The sequence below is a fragment of the Nerophis ophidion genome, linkage group LG27, assembly GCF_033978795.1.
Source record: "Nerophis ophidion isolate RoL-2023_Sa linkage group LG27, RoL_Noph_v1.0, whole genome shotgun sequence".
Taxonomy (NCBI): domain Eukaryota; kingdom Metazoa; phylum Chordata; class Actinopteri; order Syngnathiformes; family Syngnathidae; genus Nerophis; species Nerophis ophidion.
Genome location: NC_084637.1, coordinates 4,378,499 through 4,398,232, shown reverse-complemented (window position 1 = coordinate 4,398,232; position 19,734 = coordinate 4,378,499). Strand labels below are relative to the sequence as shown.

The window sequence follows — 19,734 nt, the reverse complement described above, 5'->3', positions numbered from 1 at the left end:
CAAAGCGCTTTGAGAACCTTGAAGGTAGAAAAGCGCAAAACCAGTATAACCCATTTACATTACTTTTAACCCAATGCCTTGAAGCCATCTGTGGATTTGGAGCAGAAACATTTTTTACCGGCATTTATTCTTCAAGTGACGTTGTGTGTCACCTTTTTGTATCATTCTGTGTGGACTTTAAGCAGGATTTAGGCCCAAAACGGGAACAATCGGGTCATGTGTGGCAGGAGGGGTGACATTTATGATGGCGTCCGTGGGTGGGAAAATGCTCTGAGAGTGACGATGTGTGGGAGGGAGGGTGATGCTGTCATCCCAGTAACAAGGCTCCCTTGTTACTGGGATGACGGGGCCCCCACAAAAGTCCCCACCATTGGGTGCAGAGGTCACAGACAGTTGCCCACCCTGCCAAACCAGTAAATCTTGGCGGGTAATAATTAAAGTGAGAATGAGAGAGGGGCTTTTTAGCAGCCTTGTTGGGCAAGGGCATCCATTCAGTAAATATGCAAGAGGTCACATTTTAAGTAGCTTCTTCTGCCACTTCATGATGGCAGAGCTCAGATTTGTTTGGTTATTTTTAGGGTTTGTTTCCCGGCTGCGGTTGTCCAAAGAGAGGTTCTGTTCAATTCTAGACGACAGATATTTTTTTTAAAAATACATATTTTGCCCCATTCCTGTGGAGAAAAACATTCCTTCGCACAAGTGGAGCCTGCCAATGCACATTCTGTCCAATCAGAAGCCTAAAAAAGCAACCCCAGGTGACTTGGTGGCTCATTATAACACTTGTTTTCATCACATAATAGTCATTAAAAAGGTCCAATTAACCTCTTAAGGACCAAGCTGTTTGTTTACTGAAAGTTCTCTTGCCGTCTGAGAAGTGTTGTATCCCAGATAGCTGCAACATATTTCTCTTAAGGTATTCATGTGTGATTTCCACAAGAGTGTACATGTAGAGGAAGGAAAATCACGGGCATGTCTGGATGACTCGCCTCCATATTTACAGAGGTTAGCGCCGAGCTACTAAACCGCTTTACTATGAAGCTGGGTGTGGCGCGTCCTTCCTGACATCACTTCCTCTCCAAACTCACTTTAAAATCGATCAATGAGTCCTTACAAAGCTAAGAGCCGGAGATTCCAAAAATATACGGCGCACTTACCTGTGTAAAAAGTTGTCCTTAAACGCTGGTTTAGTGTGGCTGAAACGGGGCTTGGACTAAATAGTTATTTGTTTAAGGTGTTTAAGGACTTAGTGTAGAGGGGGGCTTAGAGAGGTGAGAACGGACAACATGTCCATCATGTCCATGTCTTTGAGAACACAAAGATACATTAAGGCCCAGGCTGTTTGTTTAATTGTTGTTGGGCTTATTGGACCCTAATTAGAATAAAAAGTAAGAATTATCTTGTACTTCATGTGTAGTGACTTGCTAATTCTTATTTTTACACTTTTTCCCCCCAAATTCCATTGTATGTTATACTCTTCTGACACCACCAGATGGCAGTATAAGTGTCCACATAAGTGGCCATAAGACCCCAATACAGTAGTGTACACAATTTTTGGAAATATGAGCCAAATGGTGCTGTCCACGCATGTGGCCACTAAAGCCTTTAGAGGTTAACACTCGTTTAGATAGATCGTGAAGTGTGAAGTGAATTATATTTATATAGCGCTTTTCTCTAGTGACTCAAAGCGCTTTACATAGTGAAACCCAACATCTAAGTTACATTTACACCAGTGTGGGTGGCACTGGGAGCAGGTGGGTAAAGTGCCTTGCCCAAGGACACAACGGCAGTGACTAGAATGGCGGAAGCGGGAATCGAACCTGCAACCCCCAAGTTGCTGGCACGGCCACTCTACCAACCGAGCTATGCCGCCAGATAGATAGATAGATAGATAGATAGATAGATAGATAGATAGATAGATAGATAGATAGATAGATAGATAGATAGATAGATGATAGGTGTTTACTGTCATTACACAAGTACAACAAAACGTTGCTTTCAGCACAAACCCATTCAAGATGAGACAAACAAACGGTGTACAGGGTTACAGAACAGGAACGCTGATCGGTTGCCACAAGGCGCCCTGTAAAAGATGGGAAAAAAGGTAAAACGCTGGGGAAGGATGAGTAAAAAAAATACAATCTAGATTGGAGTGAGAAAAAAAAAACCTCCATCGCAAAGCACATATACACATTACAACGTACATCTCCGGATATCTAGCAACAGAGGGAAGGGAGTGCGGGGTCATGGTGGCAGGCCGCAGCTCTCAGGCACTGACCACAGATTCTTACACAGAATCCAGGATGCAACATAAACCTTTTTTGTGTTGTTGTTTTTTTTTAAATGGCCTGTGCGTCTACCGCTACACAAAATTAAATCAGCACACACAAGTCGACTTTGCACACTTCCATACTTGCACTCAGAATTTGCAGTACATGAATGCACCACTAGAGAACTCCAAATGCCCAGCAAGTAACTTGAAAGTGGAACTGCACTTTTTGGGGGAATAACAATAAACTGTGATTGGCCGCTTGCTTCTCAGTTTATTTTTATGAGCCTGCTGCAATGCAAGATCCCATTCACATGCTGCCGATTTTAAAGATTGATCTAAAAATATATATATATCCGTGTCCAAGATAGTTTTGATTGTCTCTCAGGATGTTCAAACATGGACTAATATTTGAGGGGAGGCCTCAGTTTGACAGATGTTCCCCTAGAACTGCCAAGTCCAGTTGGTTTGGTCCCAGGGGTGTGTTCCTGTGTATGTCGGGTGTCCCAAACAAGACCTAGAGAAGTTGTTCTAATGCCCTTCAGTGTCTTTGGGTTCAAACATACACGACGGAGTTGATTTCCTTTGCCCTTTGGGTTCTCCGCGCTTCTTATCCCACGCTGTCCACTTTCCCATGCACACATCTGACATGCATTTCCTTCCCTGGCCTCCGTCCGCGCACCCGTCCATCTCCCTAAGCTGCTGCCAGTTGGTCCACAGGCACTGAGTGAGTCCTCATGTAATCCGTCAGGAACATGAGCTCACTTTGGTTCCTGGGAAATGTACACAAGGTTGTTGTCGGAGGGCAAGACGGTGAACATCTGGCTGGATGATTTCCCACCACGTTGTGCCATGCCAGATTGTCCTTTCGAGGAGCCTTTTTTCTCAAGGCGTTACAGTGGTCCGCAGTAGCGGGTGCGGAGCTGAGCCCCCAGCCAGTGAATTGGAGCGTTTCCAAAAGTGCACGGGTGTTAAATGTTCACCAGCTTCTACACTCGAGTCTGAGAAGTCCAACTTGGAGTCGCACTGATGTGTGCACAGCAGCTGCAGGAACCGACAGCAGGTGCTGCCAGTTGGGATCTGGGACCACCCCGCGTGCTCCGATTGGACAATATCCCACGGGATTTGAACACAACGCGCCATTCACAGAGATGTGATGAGTGTGTGAAAGAAAAAATGAGGATATTTTTGAGCGTGTTTCTCCTTCAGTCGGCAGTCGGTGCTCACGTGAATAATGAAAACGTCGAGTTGCCCGCCATTTGTTTGTTTCACGTGACTTACGCCCCCCCCCCCCCCCCCCCAATGACTGCACACATGATACCCTGATGTGCAGAATTGACTTTTCAGTGTGTTTGTCTCATCAATCTCCTCCCACTTCCACCGCCCGGCCAAAACCTTCCTCCCTTGTGATGCCGACTTGTGAGAATCTGACTTGTTGGTTTTGGAGGCGGAGTTCTTCGGTGGGAATTCACTCTTCCATCAATTTGCTTTCATGGAGACAAAGAGGGGGAATCTGAAAAGGACAATAATATATTTAACTGTCTGGACACACAAGAAAAAAAAATTGCATGAAATGCTTATTTGTATGCACTATATTGCCAAGAGTATTTGGCCACCTGGCTTGACTCACATATGAAATGGAATTGTCCAAAATGTTTTTGTATAATGGAGCATTCAAAGTTCCTTTCACTGTAACTAAAGGGGCCAAGCCCAACTCCTGAAAAAAAACAACCCCACACCATAATTCCTCCTCCACCAAATTTCACACTCGGCACAATGCAGTCCAAAATGTAGTCTTCTCCTGGCAAGCTCCAAACCCAGACTGGTCCATCAGATTGCCAGATGAAAAAGCGTGATTCATCAGTCCAGAGACCAGAGAAGGCGTCTCCACTCCTCTAGAGTCCAGTGGCGACGTGCTTTACACCCCTGCATCCCACACTTGGCATTGGACTTGGCCCAAACACACTTCTTATCCTTGTTAAAGTGCCCACCTATTAATTTTCTACACCGCTCATCCTCATTAGGGTTGTGGGTAAGCTGGAGCCTATCCCAGCTGACTACGGGCGTACAGGGTACACAAGTCGTGAAACCACCATTCCAGCCCACGTTCATTCGGACATGCAACATTCGGAATGTGGCAGGAAGCTGAAGAACCCCGGTAAAAACCCACACCCACACATGAATAACATGCAAACTCCAAACGGACGTTCGAACCCAGATCTCCTGACAGCGCCTTCGGCTAACCACGAGGCCACCATGCGGCCCTCAATGACAACCTCAACAAAGTTAATACCCAGGTTTACCCAATTAGAGGCTCTCCCAGGATTGGTTTTCCCAGCTGTCAATCACAGGAAAACCGCCCCATATAATTGATGCTAACATGCTATTTAGGCTAGCTGTGTGTCTGAACTATGCTCCAATGAGGGACTTTGAGGGGGGGGGTACTGTCATGACCTCCTCCTGCTGTGTGTTGATGGTTCCTATGTCCGTGAAGGCCCCTTGCACGGGTGTGATTGGTGGGGAATGAGGAAGTGTCAGAGTGCGGAGAGGACCCAGAGTTGGGGATACATGATGTTGGAATTGAGAACGGCCTTTGTCGGGTAGTTAGTCATTTCTGACAGCCCTAATTCGTAGTTACTACACAAAATATTTGCTTTATCATTATTACCACAAATCAGTGTTTGGTTCAGCTTTTGTTCAAGTGTACCTTTCCACATTTACAGTAAGCATGAAAGTGTCAGTTGATCCCGAGATCAGCCATGTGGACTTTGTCTCTCAGGATGTCCTTGTCTCTTCCTCCCCTGCAGAGCAGAGCAGTTTGTCTCTGCTTCAGCTAATCGGAGATCCGCCGCCCGATGAGATCGGCCGTGTGAGCGGGCCGGGCGGGACCCCGACCTATGTCTTCACGTCTGCGGCTGCGACGGGTCAGCCGGCGATGGCCCACGTCCCCAACCCTTTCTACCGCCACTTCTCCCTCCTCTTCCACGTCAAGCCGTCCACTCCTGCCGCCTCCGTCCTCTTCTCCATCACCGACGGGCCCCGGAGGCTCATGCACGTCGCCGTCAAGCTCGGCCCCGTGGAGTCGGGGCGTCAGAGGGTGCGGTTCTTCTACACCGAGCCCGAATCCGAGGCGTCTTACGAAGCGGCCAGCTTCGAGGTGCCGAGCTTGGTGGGCAGGTGGACTCGTTTCTCTCTCGCGGTCTTTGAGGACCATGTGACCTTCTACCAAGGATGCGAGTCGGAACCGCGGGTGGTCAAGTTTGAGCGCTCACCGGACCCCATGGAGCTTGACACAGCGGCCGGGATCTTTGTCGGCCATGCTGGGGGGGCTGATCCAGACAAGTTCCAGGTTAGCAAGTCGGGGTGGGATAGACTGCTAACAATTCTGGTATCCAAGGCTGGCTCTAGGCTTTTTGTGGCCCTGGTCTTTAATATTACTCATCCAACACGCTAGCCTACTGAGTATCGTGTTTTTTTTATGCTCTAGCTCAGGGGTGTCAAACTGGTTTTCATTGAGGGCAACTCACAGTTATGGTTTCCCTCAGAGGGCCGCTTTTAACAATGAGTAATATATGAATATACTGCCCCAAGTGGAGGAGTTCAAGTACCTAGGAGTCTTGTTCACGAGTGAGGGAAGAGTAGATCGTGAGATCGACAGGCGGATCGGTGCGGCGTCTTCAGTAATGCGGACGTTGTACCGATCCGTTGTGGTGAAGAAGGAGCTGAGCCGGAAGGCAAAGCTCTCAATTTACCGGCCGATCTACGTTCCCATCCTCACCTATGGTCATGAGCTTTGGGTCATGACCGAAAGGATAAGATCCCGGGTACAAATGAGTTTCCTCCGCCGAGTGGTGGGTCTCTCCCTTAGAGATAGGGTGAGGAGCTCTGCCATCCGGGAGGAACTCAAAGTAAAGCCGCTGCTCCTCCACATGGAGAGGAGCCAGATGAGGTGGTTCGGGCATCTGGTCAGGATGCCACCTGAACGCCTCCCTAGGGAGGTGTTTAGGGCACGTCCAACCGGTAGGAGGCCACGGGGAAGACCCAGGACACATTGGGAAGACTATGTCTCCCGGCTGGCCTGGGAACGCCTCGGGATCCCCCGGGAAGAGCTAGACGAAGTGGCTGGGGAGAAGGAAGTCTGGGTTTCTCTGTTTAGGCTGTTGCCCCCGCGACCCGACCTCGGATAAGCGGAAGAAGATGGATGGATGAATGAATATACATGTGTATATACATAATACATTAATAATATATTTTTTTACATAAGCTGCAAAAAAATATTTAAATTTTAAAACTGGCAGTGCAGTTAGCAGAATGTTACAGTAAAAGCAGTGTTTTTTACAGCATTTAAAAAAAATGGGAGAAGTAGAATGGAATGGAGAAACAACACCACTGTTTTTAGCAGTAAAGTTAAATCAACAGAGCTGCCAGGTTTTTGTTTCTTTACCATAAAATCTTGTTGTTTTAATGTTTAATTTTTGTTAGTTTTTTAATGTTTTAGTGTCTTATTGTATATGGGGAAAAAAAACAGTACCAATGTTGATTTTACGGGGAAAAATTCAGTCGGCGGAATTTAACCGTAAAATCTATCCACCAATTTGATTGATAATCCATCCATCCATTTTCTACCGCTTATTTGATTGATAATTTGTTTTGAAGCAGATATTTAAATACAGTATTTATATTTATTTTAACAAAAAAATATTTTTGGAATACATGATAATATGATATTTAGATTTTGATCATTTTGAATTTTAAAAGATGCAGTCAGTACATGATTTTTCATGTCAAAAGGGAAAGAACAAATATATTTAGCTTTTTATTAACGCAAATTATTTCCAGGCTTTCGCTGACACATAAAATAATGTGGCGGGCCTTAAGTTTGACAAGGTGCTCACGCCGTATATTCCATTTATAATCAATAATTCCTACTTCATGGAAATGTATTTATCATGGCCCGGGCCCGGAACCAATTAACTGTACTACTTTTGGCAACCAGAAGTAGATTAGTGGTTTTTAGGGTCTTTGGCCCATGGCAAAGGACTCCACAGGAGTCCTTTGCCATGGGCCAAGGACCCTATGGAAACTGGTGCGTTTTATTATTCTTTCTTTCTTTATTCCGCACCTATGCGCTGTAATTTGACCCCCTTAACATGCTTCAAAACTCACCAAATTTGACACACATCGGTCTGGCATGACTTCCCAACTTATTAGGCAGCCAAACCAGAAAAATCAAAATTGCGTGCTAACGCCCCCTAGGAAGGAAAGAAAAACAGACTGCTTGTAACTTCCGTTAAGAATGTCGTAAAGACATGAAACAAAAACTGTCACGTAGGTCTAACTTAGACCTACATTTCATAATTCTGTCTTCTAGGGCAAAAATCAACAGAAAGTTGGAAAAATACCCTTCAAAACAAAATTTTTGCAAAAAATTCAATTTTTGCCTCTTTGAGCTGAAATTTGACCCCCTTAAAATGCTTCAAAACTCACCAAACTTGGCACACACATCAGGACTGGCAGAAATTTCGATCTAATGAAAAAAACAAAAAAAAAACTTAAAATTGCGCTCTAGCGCAATTTTTGATCAAAACACAGCAAAAACTGCTTCGAGGAAGAAAACACAGACAAAACTGCTTGTAACTTCCGGTGGGAATACCGGAAAGACATTAAACAAAAACTTCTATGTAGGTCTCACTTAGACCTACATTTTAATTATTGGCATCCTTCAGCAAAAATCAACAGGAAGTGAAAAATTACCCCTTCAAAATAAAAGTTTTGTAAACACCCGTAACCTTTTTTCAAAAGTTATCTCCTCTGAGCGCGTTTGTCGTTTCGGATTCAAACTCGCACAAAAGACAGATTGAACCCTTTTGATTAAAGGTATAGAACAGAGTTTTGATTACTGCTCCGGTTTTGATTTTACGCGCCTTCAAAGAACCCCTGCGCAAAGTTACCTAAAAAATGTCATTTTTGCCTCTTTGAGCTGTAATTTGACCCATTTAAAATGCTTCACAGTGCAAGTTAAAGCTCTACTATGCCAAGCGAAAGCCATTTATCAACAACATCCAGAAACGCCGATCTGTAATTTGACCCCCTTAACATGCTTCAAAACTCAACAAATTTTACACACACATTAGGGCTGGCGAAAATTGCCATCTAATAAAAAACCAAACCCTAAAAATCAAAATTGCGCTCTAGCGCCCCCTAGGAAAAAACCAAGACAAAACTGCTTGTAACTTCTGTTAGGAATGTCGTAGAGACATGAAACAAAAACCTCTATGTAGGTCTGCCTTAGACCAGGGCTTGAGTAGCGGCGGCAGCAGCCAAAGGCGGACCCGACCAACGCTGCTTGCAGCTTTAATTATATTTAGATATTAAGAAACAATATATTATTTATATTTTGCAAGTTATGTATACATTTCTACTTTAAATAGTCACGTGTGAACAATAGACAAAAAGACTAAATTGTCAATACAATTCAGTTCGGTCCAATATCATGTGTTTATTTTCCACTTATAAAAAGGTAAAAGAAAATAAGTCCTAGGGGTAAATAAAAGTGTTGGATATTTGCTACCGCAGTGAAGCCAATTCAAAACTGCAATGTTGCTTGGACAATAATTGAAGAAGTCATCAAAATACAATAAAAGGCTAAAAACTATGAAAAAATAACATTCTTTAGACATTATATCAAAAGGGAAAATGTTCGGCTGCAATTTAAACTTAGATGGTGCAATCCTTTTAGAAAAACAACCGTAAATTTGTCATGATGACAGCTTTGGAAGCTGTGCTAAATTAGCAATTATCTCAATGAGATTTTGAATGAACTTGGTCAACCAAACTAAAACTATTACAAAGAACATAAAATGTGACGTGATACGGCTGAATAAAAGTTTAGCAGACACAAATAATGGTGACCACGTGGTGATTCGGTCCATCAAAGTAAGACGAGCACACACAAACAACCGTATGGAGCAGGGGTGTCCAAACTTTTTCCACTGAGGGCCACACACTGAGAAATGAAAGCATGTGGGAGCCATTTTGATTATTATTATTTTTTTTTTTTTAAACCATTCGGGCTCCCCTCAATTTTGGTGAATGTTAAAGGTCAATCAATCAATCAATCAATCAATGTTTATTTATATAGCCCTAAATCACTAGTGTCTCAAAGGGCTGCACAAACCACAAAGACATACTTGGTAGGTGAAGTGAAGTGAATTATATTTATATAGCACTTTTCTCTAGTGACTCAAAGCACTTTACATAGTGAAAGGTCCCGGGGTCCCAAAAGGGTCTTAGTCATTTAAGTGTTAAAAATAAGTCATATATTATGTTTTTTTTTTGTTTTTTTTTTACTTTTTGACATTTAGATATATTTAGATCATATTCATATCTATCTGTTGCCATAAAGATTTTTTTTTATTTTATTTTTTTATGTTTTATGCCCTTTTACCCTGTTTTATTTATGACAAGAACACAAAATATGACGTAATTTCCACAAAATTATTTGGAGCCCTAAATAGGTAAATAATTCATAACAACATTTCCTTTGATCATTAGTATTTTATGAACAATGACAGTTAAAAAAAAATCTGACCACAAGGTCTTAGGGCTCCAAAAGGCTACCACTCATAAAAGTGCTAAAATGAGTCATATATCCATATTTATTATTATTTTACGCTTTATTTTCTAGATCACAAGTGTCAAACTCAAGGCCCGGGGGCCAGATCTGGCCCGCCACATCATTTTATCTTATCTGGAAAATGATGTGTTAATAAAGTAATATTTTCTCACTAAATGTAATTAGATTTTTTTTTCATTTTGACATAAAAACTACCGTATTTCCTTGAATTGCCGCAGGGTATATAGTATGCGCCTGTCTTGAATTACCGCCTGGTCAAACTCGTGACGTCACAAGTGACATTTCCCCTGTCATCATTTTCAAAATGGAGGAGGCTGATTTCAATACCGGTAATTTGAAATCGCATAAAGGGAAGAAGATTAAGAGCTATTCAGTAGGATTTAAGGTCCAAGCTTACATCACACTCAATTTTTTACTGCATACCTTTGGTAAGTGCTGGAGTGAGACGAGGTTTTAAAATAATTAGCGCATGCTTACTTTTACCGCATGCCTTTGGTAAGCGCCTTAATGAGAAGAGGTTTTAAATTAATTAGCGCCCCAGCGGCAATTCAAGGAAATACGGTATATGTACTGCTTGAAATTGCCTACCTTTTCAACTTTAATAGTATCCAATATTGCAACAAAATATTCCAGTATATTATCATACTTTCCAAACATGGTTTGTCTAAATAAAAGTACTTAACTTTACAGCAAAGTACCCGTCAAATTAATAAAAATGACAATACATTTTCAAAATTTTTTTTACAGCATATTACTGTAAATTGAAAAAGACAGTACATTTGTTTTTACAGTAGAAAACGCGTGGCGCAGTGGGAGAGTGGCCGTGCGCAACCCGAGCGTCCCTGGTTCAATTCCCACCTAGTACCAACCTCGTCACGTCCGTTGTGTCCGGAGCAAGACACTTCACCCTTGCTCCTGATGGGTGCTGGTTGGCGCCTTGCATGGCAGCTCCCTCCATCAGTGTGTGAATGTGTGTGTGAATGGGTGAATGTGGAAGTAGTGTCAAAGCGCTTTGAGTACCTTGAAGGTAGAAAAGCGCTTTACAAGTACAACCCATTTATCATTTATCATTTATTTAGAAAAACTGGCGGCTAAGTTGGGAGAATTAAAAAAAACAGTTTTTCCATGAACAGTATAATGTAAAAACCACTGTATATATCGGTATCAGTTGATATCGGAATCGGTAATTAAGAGTTGGACAATATCGGATATCGGCAAAAAAGCCATTATCGGACATCTCTAGTTATTAGTGTCAATATAGCAACATTTGTTTGTTACATTACACTTTTTGTTCGTTTTGTAATTTCAATTGTTATGTTTCTTTTTGTGATAGTATCTTTAAAATTGGCCACTTGGGCCGCACAAACACAGCAGTGTTTATGCCGCTGGTATCGATCCAATTAAAAATGTAGATACTGATACGATACTACGTAATTGAAATGACAACAAACCACAGATACACCCCTACATGTGGAAATGAACATACCGTATTTCCTTGAATTGCCACCGGGGCGCTAATTCATTTAAAAACTCTTCTCACTCCGACACTTACCAAAGGCATGCGCTTAAAAATTTGAGTGTGATGTAAGGACACCATCATGAAAAGCACATTTAATTTAAAAAATTTTTTATTATTTTCTTACCTTTACTTATAAATGAAGTCTATGCGCAGCTCCTTCTGATCAAAAGCAACTATAACTTGTTTATAGAAGTCTTCCTTACCTTTCTTCAGTTTTAAAAGTCTCTCTGTCTCGATGGAGATCTTCCTTTATTACCTCCTGCTTCGATTGAAAGTCCAGTTTAGTAAACTGTTGTATTTTAGATATGTAATCCTCCATGTTAAAAGTGCAAGCGAGAGGAAAAAAATAAACGATAGCTGCTCACTCTTGCTGCTTGTTGTCACTTCTTCTGCAGCCGAGTAGTCGCAAGACGGATCACTAGCGCTCTCTACCACCAGGAGGCGGGAGTCATTTAATGACTCATATTTGACACACGCAGCTACGGTATACTAATAAAACATAGCTGCCTACTGTTCTTTTTAGCATATTCAATAGCTTGGACCTTAAATCCTACTGAATAGCTCTTAATCTGCGATTTCAAATGATTGAAATCAGCCTCCTCCATTTTGAAAATGATGACAGCTGAAGTGTCACTCGTGACGTGACGAGTTTGACCCGGTGGAAATTCTACGCATATGCTAATTATTTTGCGAAACGAGTTTGACACGGCGGAAATTCCAGACATGCGCTAATAAAAATAATATTTTGCGAAACGAGTTTGACCCGGCAGTAATTCTAGGCAGGCGCATACTATATACCCGGTGGCAATTCAAGGAAATACGGTAGAAGTCATGATATCAACTCGATCAGTTTTTGGATCGATCTACATTTCACAAAATTTCCTACAAAACTTTCAAGGCCCGGATGAAGTTTGACCTCCTGTGTAGCTCATCCCAGCTGGATGCAGGGAAGGAAGACCACTGACCTTTGGCCTGTACTCCCTTTTGTGTCTTTAGGGCGAGATAGCAGAGCTGAAAGTGGTGGGAAACTCTCACGCAGCCGAGCGGTTGTGCGACGACTCCGACGACGACTCGGACGCCGTGAGTATTCGTGCGCTTGACCTCACTCAACCCCTGAAGTTTTAATGACCTGACTGGTCCGGCAGGGGTCAGGGGACTTTGGCAGCGGCGAAGGCAACGCAAGGCAAACACAAGTCTCGGTCAAGGTCGGCCGTCAAACACAAACACTTTGATGACTTGACACACACTCGGCAATGGGGAGTTCAGAGAGTTCGGTTGTATTCTATTTCCAGACCACACCTGCGTCGTTCAGGCCTGTACCAGAACCTCCATTGATAGCCTCAAAGGGAAGCAGACAGAAGGAGACAGGTAACGACACGATTGTTGTTACTGGAAATTAATTGTGCGTTTTTTGCATGGTAGAAGTGTGTTAATGTCTGCAACACTGCCAGGATTCTGGGTTGCAATGTGGTTTGCGTTAGAGGTGGGCGGTACAGCAAATGTTGGTCTGCGTCCAATGCAAGGACGAAAGTATGAATTCAAATCAGAATTAAACCACAGGAGAAATATTTGAAGCAAACAAAAGGATATTCTTAACAACAAATGTATTTATGCAAAATTCAACAATATATACATTCAAGTTTCAACTCTGGGCAGGGTCCCTGAGGGTGCATGGGAGTTTGCCCAACCAGTCTACATGTGCTTTGTGGACTTGGAGAAGGCATTGGACCGTGTATATAGTCCTGTGGGGAGTGCTCAGAGAGTCTGGGGTATCGGACTGTCTGATTGTGGCGGTCCGCTCCCTGTATGATCAGTGTCAGAGCTTGGTCCGCATGACGGCGGTAAGTCGGATCCGTTTACAGTGAGGGTTGGACTCCGCCAAGGCTGCCCTTTGTCACCCATTCTGTTCATAACTATCATGGACAGAATTTCTCGGCATTGAGGGTATCCAGTTTGGTGGCTGCAGGATTAGGTCTCTGCTTTTTGCAGATGATGTAGTCCTGATGGCTTCATCTGGCCGGGATCTTCAGCTCTCACTGGATCGGTTCGCAGCCGAGTGTGAAGCGACTGGGATGGGAATCAGCACCTCCAAGTCCGAGTCCATGGTTCTCGCCCGGAAAACGGTGGCGTACCATCTTCGGATTGGGGAGGAGGTCTTGCCCCAAGTGGAGGAGTTTAAGTACCTTGGATTCTTGTTCACGAGTGAGGGAAGAGTGGATGGTGAGATCGACAGGCGGATCGGTGCGGCGTCTTCAGTAATGCGGACGCTGTATCGATCCGTTGTGGTGAAGAAGGAGCTGAGACGAAACGCAAAGCTCTAAATTTTCCAGTCGATCTACGTTCCCATCCTCACCTATGGTCATGAGCTTTTGGGTCATGACCGAAAGGATAAGATCACGGGTACAAGCGGCCCAAATGAGTTTCCTCCGCCGGGTGGCGGGTCTCTCCCTTAGAGATAGGGTGAGAAGCTCTGCCCTCTGGGAGGAGTTCTAAGTAAAGCTGCTGCTCCTCCACATGGAGAGGAGTCAGATGAGGTGGTTCGGGCATCTGGTCAGGATGCCACCCGAACGCCTCCCTAGGGAGGTGTTTTGGGCACGTCCAACCGGTAGGAGGCCACGGGGAAGACCCAGGACACGTTGGGAAGACTATGTCTCCCTGCTGGCCTGGGAACGCCTCGGGATCCCTGCTTAGGCTGCTGCCCCCACGACCCAACCTCGGATAAGTGGAAGAAGATGGAAGGATGGATGGGATTAATCACAATAAATTACTTGACCAGAGAGGTACACGCGGTAGGGAATGGATGGATGGATATATATATATATATATATATATATATATATATATATATATATATATATATATATGTTGATAAAAATCAACTTAAATTCAACTCAACTCCACATTAAAAACTAACTTTCACAACATGTATTCTTTCCTTGACTAATCCACAAATTTCCCTGCTTTAAATTATCTTGAATGTTGTCTGTCTATCTGTCTTGCACCTGTGATGAGGTGGCGACGTGTCCAGGGTGTACTCCGCCTTCCGCCTGAATGCAGCTGAGATAGGCTCCAGAACCCCCCGCTAACCCCGAAAGGGATAAGCGGTAGAAAATGGATGAATGGATGATTAGTCGCAGTAATTCTAATTTGGCTGAAAGACTTGGAAGCCGTCTGGCCACCCTGGCCTTCAAAATAAAAGCAGCACTATTTTTATTTTAGCATGTACATTTTGGACCACCTTAGGCGCTTGATTCTCAAACAGCTATTTTTTTGTTGTTGTTGGAATTGATTTGGATTTATTTTCAAATAGGAAAAGACATTTCAGTTTATTTTAGTATGTTTCTGTTGCTGGTTATAATGGCATTCCTTTTGATATAACAGGCTTGTGGCTTGAACAGCTTTTAAAACATTTGCTTGTGGACCTTTAAGATGCATACTTCAGTACCTGTGTCCTAAATTGTCCATATATGTCGGGGGTGGGCAACCTGCGGCTCTTTAGCGCCGCCCTAGTGGCTCTCTGGAGCTTTTTAAAACATGTATGAAAAATGGAAAAAGATGAAGGGAAAAAAAATATTTTTTGTTTTCATAAGGTTTCTGTAGGAGGACAAACGTGACACAAACATCCCTAATTGTTGTAAAGCACACTGTTTGTATTAAACATGCTTCACTGATTCAAGTATTTGGCGAGCGCCGTTTTGTCCTACTGATTTTGGCGGTCTTTGAACTCACCGTGGTTTGTTTACACGTACAACTTTCTCCGACTTTCTAGGACGTGTTTTATGCCACTTCTTTTTCCGTCTCATTTTGTCAACCAAACTTTTAATGTGTGTGAATGCACAAAGGTGAGTTTTGTTGATGTTATTGACTTGTGTGGAGTGCGAATCAGACATATTTGGTCACTGCATGACTGCAAGCTAATCGATGCTAACATGCTATTTAGGCTAGCTGTATGTACATATTGCATTACTATGCCTCATTTGTAGCTATATTTGAGCTCATTTAGTTTCCTTTAAGTCCTCATAATTCAATTTATATCTCATGACACACTATCTGTATGTAATATGGCTTTGTTTTTGTATTTTTGGTCCAATATGGCTCTTTCAACGTTTTGGGTTGCCGACCCTTTGTTTACACCTTGAACAGGATTAGGAAATGAATGAATAAAGGAGTTGGGTGATGAAATAGCTCCCTCTACTGGACATTTTGACGCATTATTTCTATTTTAGCACAGCCAGAAGCAGCGTCTGTCCAATGACTGTTTTCCTTCTGACATGTCACTGCTCCATCAGGTGGTGTCAGAGGAGAAAAAGGTGACAGAGGAGAGAAAGGCACCCAAGGGGACAGAGGCCCCACGGGGCCAAAGGGAGACTCAGGTTCAGGATACTCCACACAAGCTGGAGGTAGCGGGCAGAAGGTGGAGAGTTGACTTGTTACGTCCTTATCTCCCAAACATTTCCATGTACATTATTTATTTAACAAGTGCCTTTTTTTTTAGGGCGAAAAAGGAGATAAGGTAAGAGGGCTTTATGATTTCCCCATATTCACTTTTTGTCGTTAAGTTACTCAAGCTTATTGATAACTTCTCCTGGTCACCAGGGTAGTACCACTTTTGGAACTAAAGGAGAGCGTGGGGATCAGGGCCCCCCAGGGCCTCCCGGGCCTGCAGGACGCGCTGGCGAGGTAGTCCACATCGGGGGCGGTTCTTCCTCGCAGCAGGTGGCCGGACCTCCAGGCAGAGATGGGTTGCCAGGTCCAGCGGGAGCTGATGGCGAGCCTGTGAGATCATTTTAGAAAGATAAATAATAACTGATTGCATCTGTTTCTTCGTCAATTAATGCTCCTGACTGATGGTTAATGGTGTTTCAGGGCGACCCGGGAGAGGATGGAAAAACTGTAAGTAATGAGGCTTTACTGGTTTACTAAATATAGCCAGTGTTCAGTAAGTTATGTTTTATGTGTATCTCTTTAGGGTCCTGCGGGGATCCCTGGTTTCCCAGGAATTCCAGGAAGTGCTGGTGCTCGAGGCCAGAAGGTTGAATTATATTTAAACTTAAGTCGATCATTCATCTGGTAAATTATTAATGTTGTGATCCGAACTTCAGGGCGAGAGAGGCGAAGGACAACCTGGACCCAGAGGTCCCCCTGGACCTCCCGGACCAGGGACTGGAAGTCGCCCGGTACGGCCGCTCCTTTCACACACCATGAAAATTGACAAACTGTGACGGGGTTTTGGTCGCTTTGTTTCAATCAATCAATCAATCAGTCTATGTTTACTTATATAGCCCTAAATCCCTGTATCGATTGGGGACATCTCTACGCTGCTGATCCGCCTCCGCTTGAGATGGTCTCCTGTGGACGGGACTCTCGCTGCTGTCTTGGATCCGCTTTGAACTGAACTCTCGCGGCTGTGTTGGAGCCACTATGGATTGAACTTCCACAGTATCATGTTAGACCCGCTCGACATCCATTGCTTTCGGTCCCCTAGAGGGGGGGGGGGGGGTTGCCCACATCTGAGGTCCTCTCCAAGGTTTCTCATAGTCAGCATTGTCACTGGCGTCCCACTGGATGTGAATTCTCCCTGCCCACTGGGTGTGAGTTTTCCTTGCCCTTTTGTGGGTTCTTCCGAGGATGTTGTAGTCGTAATGATTTGTGCAGTCCTTTGAGACATTTGTGATTTGGGGCTATATAAATAAACATTGATTGATTGATTGATCACGAATGTCTCAAAGGACTACACAAGCGACCACTCAGATCCCACATAGGGGCAAGAAAAAAACTCAACCCAATGGGATAACAATGAGAGACATTGGAGAGGACCGCAGATGTTGGAGAGGACCGCAGTTGATCTCAGCGTCGCTAGCGGACAAAATGGAACAAATTCAAGCGATATTACAAAGATGAAAGAAGGCCGTTTTAGTAACACTCTTAATGTGTGACTGAAATGAGAGAGTAAGGTCGAAGATAATACCCAGATTCTATACCGAGTCGCCTTGTGTAATTGGTTGTCAAATGTTAAGGGGGTATTATTAAATAGGTGTCTGTGTCAGGTTCAAACACTGATGACATATATTAAACAGACAAGAAGCAAGGAACCAAACAGAGACAAATTAAAGACAATTTAGCTCATGAGGAGAACGCATGGAGCTGCACACTTAGTCACAGTCTCACCCTACGCTCTAAGGTACAGCTCCCGCGTCCCTCTATTTATTCCGGAGTTCCCCAGTCAACATCACTGAGGCCGCCTCTAAAAGGAATGGTCACATATATCATGCAAAGCAGGTCCAGGACGCACAATACGTGACGTAATATTAATAATAATATAATAATAATAATGGATTAGATTTATATCGCGCTTTTCTATTGTTAGATACTCAAAGCGCTCACAGAGAAGTGGGAACCCATCATTCATTCACACCTGGTGGTGGTAAGCTACATCTGTAGCCACAGCTGCCCTGGGGTAGACTGAGGGAAGCATGGCTGCCAGTTTGCGCCTACGGCCCTTCCGACCACCACCAATCATTCATTCATCATTCATTCACCGGTGTGAGCGGCACCGGGGGCAAAGGGTGAAGTGTCCTGCCCAAGGACACAACGGCAGCGATTTGGATGTCAATAGGTGGGAAGCGAACCTGCAACCCTCAGGTTTCTGGCATGGCTGCCCTACCCACTACGCCATGCCGCCCCAAATGTGCTGGGGCCTTGTGATTTCGCCTTATCTCTGCTTCGTCTGCGTGCTGTTGTCTTATCTTCGTTGAGGTCCTTGAAGTCCTTGGCTGTTAGCGGGCTAAAACAAAGATAACATCTGCGGCTGAGGCCACCCCTCAAACAAGAAGTTTTTGTCCTTGCACAGATAGAACCAGTACATCTTAAGCACAATAGCTAATAACTATAGCAACAAGTATTCTAAAGTTTTGTGATAATATATACATGATTATTCTAACAGTCTGTCTCCTGTATTCTTCTTCTGTAGACGTTTGTTGACATGGAGGGATCGGGATTCCCGGAGTGGGATAAGATCAGGGTGAGTTGAATTGTCAAACCCTAAAATGACTCTCTCACAAGGATTTGAACAACACTTGGGTTTACTTAACACTTGGTTCCATATTGTTTGATATATTTCCTTGGCCCAAACACGGTTGGAAGAGGTGGGCCTGGGAATTGGCATGATCGCTTATCAGCACCCAACCTGAAACTGTGGAAGTTGACATCCTTAATAGCTTAAGCGGTTTTCCACATAACGAAAAAACAGCTATTGCTGGTACATCTACTTGTGACTTTTGCCGAGCACATGATTGATAAACATATAAGTGGCTGCATTTTGTTAGTTGGCTCAGTGCGAGTGCACAATAATAGAAACTGGAAAGATTTTTGGTATTTATCATCTCGTGGTGTGCTATTCAGGAACTTCGTGGCCCCCCAGGACTTCCAGGCCCTCCTGGCCCACCTGGGGTTCCCGGTACATCCGTTGCACTCGGTTCCAATGGCGCAGTGGCCTTTGGACCTCCTGGATCACCTGGAAAGGATGGAACCTCCGGTCTACCAGTGTGTGTCTATTGTCTAGCTGTACTTTAGCTTGGAGACCAGAATTCTAAATCAGTTCAAGAGGATCTCTACTTCTTTGATCCTGTGTGCTGTTTAGGGGCCTTCCGGGTTTCCTGGTCTACCGGGTCAACCTGGACTCAAAGGAGAAAAGGTGACTGAGGTCATGTTGTCCAGCATTTGGCCAGTTTGGGTATCCTAACCGGAATGTTTCTCCTAAGGGTGACTGTGGTGAGCTCAGCCTTCAGGGAGCAGCTGGAGAGAAGGTAGGTTACATAGACCTGCAGCTTCATCCTAATCATACTTGGATCTTTCTGGTGGTTTCTTCTGTTTTCCTTATGTTGTTCATTGCCAGGGTGTAAGTGACACCTCCTGTTTGTACCAGGGTTCTCGTGGGGACCCCGGACTGCCAGGGACGCATGGACCGACTGGGCTGGCTGGGCTTCCGGGTCCCATGGGTCCATCCGGGCCTCCAGGACCACCTGGGCCACCAGGGCCACCATACCCATTTGCCTTTGTGAGTAATGGGCCGACATACTCACTTTATGTTCATTGTAACACAACTTGATAGTTTGCGTCGTCAGACTACAGTTGCACTCCAGACTCGGTTTCATGTGGTTTTGTTTGAGTAATTGAGTAAATATTTGACTAATTCACCGGACTAGTGCCCTCATAAATATTGCCTACCGCATGTGCAGGCTGAGCGAGATGGCTTTGAGAGGACCAGCAGCTTACCGGGCCCACCAGGACCACAGGTAATGCCACAGCTTCCAG

General features: G+C 44.1%; 1 protein-coding gene across 4 annotated transcripts in view; it reads left to right on the top strand.

Moving 5' to 3' along the window:
* LOC133544363 (collagen alpha-1(XVIII) chain-like) overlaps positions 1–19,734 on the top strand; it is a 71,784-nt gene that overhangs the window by 33,396 nt on the left and 18,654 nt on the right. For all 4 annotated transcript variants that reach the window (XM_061889596.1, XM_061889594.1, XM_061889593.1 and 1 more), the window contains exons 2-17: positions 5,074–5,615; positions 12,418–12,501; positions 12,567–12,626; positions 12,714–12,789; positions 15,711–15,835; positions 15,917–15,934; positions 16,018–16,197; positions 16,288–16,314; positions 16,391–16,453; positions 16,524–16,598; positions 18,392–18,442; positions 18,823–18,963; positions 19,061–19,114; positions 19,182–19,226; positions 19,346–19,477; positions 19,659–19,715. In XM_061889596.1, the coding sequence (XP_061745580.1) occupies positions 5,074–5,615; positions 12,418–12,501; positions 12,567–12,626; positions 12,714–12,789; positions 15,711–15,835; positions 15,917–15,934; positions 16,018–16,197; positions 16,288–16,314; positions 16,391–16,453; positions 16,524–16,598; positions 18,392–18,442; positions 18,823–18,963; positions 19,061–19,114; positions 19,182–19,226; positions 19,346–19,477; positions 19,659–19,715 (1,730 nt within the window). The remainder of the gene's footprint in view (positions 1–5,073; positions 5,616–12,417; positions 12,502–12,566; positions 12,627–12,713; positions 12,790–15,710; positions 15,836–15,916; positions 15,935–16,017; positions 16,198–16,287; positions 16,315–16,390; positions 16,454–16,523; positions 16,599–18,391; positions 18,443–18,822; positions 18,964–19,060; positions 19,115–19,181; positions 19,227–19,345; positions 19,478–19,658; positions 19,716–19,734) is intronic.